The sequence below is a fragment of the Oncorhynchus mykiss genome, chromosome 1 (assembly GCF_013265735.2).
Source record: "Oncorhynchus mykiss isolate Arlee chromosome 1, USDA_OmykA_1.1, whole genome shotgun sequence".
NCBI lineage: Eukaryota > Metazoa > Chordata > Actinopteri > Salmoniformes > Salmonidae > Oncorhynchus > Oncorhynchus mykiss.
The window spans coordinates 14215275-14220166 of record NC_048565.1 but is presented as its reverse complement, the minus strand read 5'-3'; the positions used below and the strand labels follow the sequence as shown (position 1 = coordinate 14220166).

Sequence of the window (4892 nt, the reverse complement as noted above, 5' to 3'; positions counted from 1 at the left end):
CTCGTGGTAATGGCTGGAATGGTATCAAATACATCGAGAGCATCCTGACCGGTTGCGTCACAGCCTGGTATGGCAACTGCTCTGCATCTGACCGTAAGGTGCTACAGAGGGTAGTGCTTACATCACTGGGGCCAAGCTTCCTGCATTGGTCTCAGAGCATTTCGTGTTATATTATATGTAAATCAGAGACTATGATATGTTACGAACTACAAATCGTATTAAATGTTACGAACTGCAAAACGTAAAATATCTTACGAATTGTAGCTGGTTAACGTTAGCTAAACTAGGGTTTAGGGCTAAGGTTATGGTTACTTTTAGGAGTTAAGTTAAAAGGTTGGAGAAAGGGTTAGCTAAAAGAGAGAGTTCATGTTAGGGTTATAGGCGATGAGAGGGTTAGCTAAAAGGATAAGGGGAAGGGTTAGCTAAAAAAAGTTGTAAGTAGTTGAAAAGTTGGTAATTAGCTCAAATTTGAACTCGCAACCTTTGGGTAGCTAGACATTCGCGTTATATTGAAGCGGATTAAACAAGTGACATCAATAAGGGATCATAGTTTTCACCTGGATTCACCTGGTCAATCTATGTCATGGAAAGAGCAGGTGTTCCTAATGTTTTGTACACAATGAAATTGTTATTGTCCAATGCTGACTATTCTAACTATTTGCTGTATAATCAAATACAAACAATTTATGAATTAAAAAAAAACATGCGACTAATCACAATAGCAAGTAAATCAATGTTAGTAGACAATAGTTAATCAGGTGGCAAGGCATGGGAATGTTTCCTGGGGAGTGTCAATGCTTGTTATCACTTTAGTGTTGTTTTGCCCATTTAGCCACACCGATTTTAGGTTTAAGCATATTTTGTAACGTTTTGAGCAGTGGTGTAAAGTACCTAAGTAAAAATACTTTTAAGTACTACGGTATCTGTACTTCACTTTACTATTTATATTTTTGACAACTTTTACTCAACTACATTCCTAAAGAAGATAATGTACTTGTTACTCCTTACATTTTCCCTGACACCCAAAGGTACTCGTTACATTTTGAATGCTTAGCAGGACAGGAAAATGGTCTAATTCGAGTACTTATCAAGCGAACATCCCTGGTCATCCCTACTGCCGCTGATCTGGCAGACTCACTAAATACAAATGCTTCGTTTGTAAATGAAGTCTGCGTGCTGAACTGTGACTCTGGCTATCCGTAAATGTAAAAAACAAGAAAATCGTGTTGTCTGGTTTGCTTAATATAAGACATTTTAAATGATTTATACTTTTGATGCTTAAGTACATTTAAAACCAAATACTTTTAGACTTTAGACTACTCAAGTAGTATTTTACTGGGTGACTTTTACTCGAGTCATTTTATTTTAAGGTATCTTTTACTTTTACTCAAATATGAAAATTGGGTACTTTTTCCACCAGTGGTTTTGAGTTTAAAACATGTTAAAATGATTCAAACGTAGGCCTATGCTATGTTTATGTGTAGGTCCATCCACATAATTATATATAGAACAGTATTGTAATGTTTCTTTATTGACTTAAAATAATATTTTTTTTGTAACACAATGTGGTTTTTTGGGTCCAAGATTTTTTTTAAATAAATGGAGTTAATTAATTGTCTTCATATCTGTGTCCTCTGTCTATATCCTCTATTCTCACATTTCTATGACACTCAGACATATCCGAAAATTGTAGGGACTAAATGTACTATATTTTTAATTGGTTTCTAAATGGATTATGTAAAGATTCGAAAAACCGCCTTCATCTCTGGTTTATGTCTGTAGTCCACGCTGGACAAGCGCGTGCGCATTGTGTGCAATGATTTCCAACAAGCAACCCCATTGGGTAAGAATTTGGAAACGTGATTGGCGTAGTACTCTCACGCAGTCTTGTAGTGCGGAATGCTTCTTCCTTTACGGTAGGTTGGAGTCTCTGTTACAACTGTAACGTTATAAATCCTCTAACAACATCAACTGACTCATAGACAAATGCCGTGTGTCTGTGTGGATTAGGGTACAAAATATTTGGAGGTACCTTGCTGTAACAAGATTGTCAGTCCATTTGTGGGACACAATGTCGTCTTCCGTTCCTTTTCACACACAGCTCACCTCCATTATGGAGGTCTTGATGAACGCGGCCGTGTCAGAAATATGCGAACTTGTGGACGATGGATACGCCGTTTTACACTTGGAAATATCTCGAAGTCAAAAAGAAAATGACGTTTTGAGGGAGAAGTTACATATAATGGAGACACGTAATGCGCATGGACATGGAAAGAAGTCAGTTGGCCTAGCTCACGAGCGCTCCATCAGAAATCACCTCCCAGTGAGACCAGTCCTCAACTTGGGTAACTTTTGTTTACAATTGCAGGGATTTAACCAATGTTTTTGATACCACCACTAGTTTACTATCCACCGTAGTCAATTCTATAGTTTGCATGGGTTTTCTCCTAATTTCTGTTGTGCCAGGTCCGTTTTTAACTCTTTTTGTGTATTTAGAGACTGGTGAAAATCGATATAACGGGAGTCCCATGGGGAAAGAGTTGAACGACCTTTGCAGCGATGAGGAGCATCCAAGCAACGAAAATGAAGATTCTATAAAACAGTCTTGTGCTGTCATGAAGGTAGATGACTAATAATGTGGAAAATGTTAACTACGGTTTCAGGCACCCTAGTTAAAAATGTAGTACTGGTATGATACTCTAGGACAGGGATACTCAAGTACTATTTGAGAAGGTCTGGTCACACAAATTTCCTAGGTGGTTAAGATCGGATTGGATAATGCAATTTATCGGCGTAGTAACAAACCGTCACGTCGCAACCCATGCAACCCCAATCTGCTCACACCCTCTTGTTTGCGGAGAGAAAATGTTGCATTTTTAAAGCAGATTTCACACAATTCTGCACATTTTGCATGGGGTAGAGATTTTTTTTGTTACTGTTCTAAAGTGAATTTCCAGAAATTTTCTACGCATTCTCCCATGTCTTATGTGTGTTTATATGATACCAGGGGTTGAAGCCCCGATTGAGTAAAAAAGCCCCAACTTTATATTTAATTTTTTCGGAACCCGCAGTCCGAATTGACCGCGTTCTAGGTCCAGATCCGGTCCGCCAGTTGAGTATGGGGGGTCTAGGAGTCCTTCTCAATGGTCATAAAAAAAGTGCATATTCAATACATACAACAATACAGACCATACTTATATAATGATCTATGAGACGTCATATTGTTGAAAACTTTTAAAGAAAGGATGAATCTGGTTCCCTTACAGTCTATGGTGAAGGAGATGCGTAAGCCTGGGTGCATCCAAATCAAAGAGGAAAGACTGGAGGGCACCATAAGCCTACAGAATTACCCAATGATAAAAGGGGAGAGTAAGTGCAATGGAAGCCTATAATAAATTGTAAAATGCCAGTCATATGGAATGGAATTATCTATAATAGAAAATACCAACCCCATCTTAGAATGATTTCTCCAAATGTCAAGGAAAGGCAATTATACACTATGATTCACTGTTCAGTTATATTTAATCAATTATTTCCTCTCTATAGGCAGTGTTGAATCAGGTGCTGATGAAGACAAAAGCGATGTGATTGGGCACACTCAGACCGACAGTCTCTTTGAGGACTATGATTCTCACATCAACGCAGACCAAGAAAGCGAGAGCACGTTCCAGAAACTTCAGCATACGAACGTTGCACACCACGTACAGAGGCAGGGATACTCAGGCTTGTGGACACCAAGAAGCACTGAAACAGATTCTGAGGATCCAGCTTGCTCTTATGCTGCAGAAATGAGCCCCACTCGTGTCACAGCTCACACAAAGCAACAACGACAGACTTCCGTAGCTGAGGAAACGTTGTTCGCTGTTGAATCTCACAATGTGAAACCAGAGGCTGCAATGCTTGATTCTGGACCCTATGAAGAAAAATATCAATCTAGCAGTAATGATAATTATTATGATAATGATAGCAGTAATGATTTGCATCTGCAAAACAGCATCTCTTCCGAGGCTAGTGAAAACTTTGGAAATATTTTCTCTAACAGTCAAGAAAATATGAGAGAGAACACCGCAAGGTCAAAGGTGGGCATAGTCCAACGCTACATGGCAGGACATACAATTCAGCACAGGGTTGGCAAGCGAGAAAAACGGTTTGTTTGTGGCTTCTGTAGAAAAAGTTTCACTTGTCCAAAGTATCTTCAGTCTCACCAGCGGGTTCACACAGGAGAGAAACCCTTCAGCTGCTCTCAGTGTGGGAAGAGGTTTGGCCAAGCCGGTTATCTGAAGAAACATCAGAATGTCCACACGGGAGAGAAACCATTTGTTTGCCCACTGTGTGGAAAGCGGTTTGCGGACTCTAGTAATCTCATCAGACACAAGAGTGTTCACACAGGAGAAAGACCCTTCATCTGCATACAGTGTGGGGAGAGGTTTGCTGCGAAAGACAACCTTAGAATTCACCTAGAGAGAAACCATTCTGGTTGCTCAAGTGCTGGAGATGTGATGTCACCGAGTATACCGTGAACACGATTAGTCATGAATAATTCAGCATTTTAACATTTTTGACTGAACTCGTTTTGTCTTTAGTGGGCTATTTAACATTTACAGTTGAGGACTAGTTTTGTAACAAAATGAATGGAATTATAAAACAAATCATTTTTAATGTGTGCCTCCATTAATATTCATATTTCAAAAGTGCTGCAAGCAATATATGAAAGGTGCAATAAACTTTTTTCAGAATTGCTCCTGAAAATGTATGTTTTTGTGAAGTAAACAATTTGAAGAATAAGGCCGTGACCTCTGCGATTTCCCTGCAAATGAAGGCTATTTTTTAAAATTGGTTTTTATTACAAATGGTCGAAATTTGTAAGACTTATCATTTTGTTTAACAATACG

The 4892-nt window shown here is 38.9% G+C and overlaps 1 protein-coding gene across 1 annotated transcript; it reads left to right on the top strand.

The window, feature by feature from the left end:
- Positions 1–1880: 1880 nt before the first annotated feature.
- On the top strand, positions 1881–4738 carry LOC110486121 (zinc finger protein 287). Its single transcript, XM_021557531.2, has 4 exons — positions 1881–2345; positions 2497–2621; positions 3267–3369; positions 3547–4738. Exons 1-4 carry the CDS (start codon positions 2072–2074, stop codon positions 4518–4520), a joined length of 1476 nt encoding a protein of 491 aa, XP_021413206.2. The 5' UTR covers positions 1881–2071; the 3' UTR covers positions 4521–4738.
- The last annotated feature ends 154 nt before the right edge of the window (positions 4739–4892 follow it).

Bases quoted from the DNA above. Each gene is read 5' to 3' on its own strand.
- LOC110486121 (XM_021557531.2), top strand. From the start codon at position 2,072: ATGTCGTCTTCCGTTCCTTTTCACACACAGCTCACCTCCATTATGGAG. The intron at 2,346-2,496 runs GTAACTTTTGTT...TTGTGTATTTAG, and splicing joins GAGACCAGTCCTCAACTTGG to AGACTGGTGAAAATCGATAT. The intron at 2,622-3,266 runs GTAGATGACTAA...GTTCCCTTACAG, and splicing joins AGTCTTGTGCTGTCATGAAG to TCTATGGTGAAGGAGATGCG.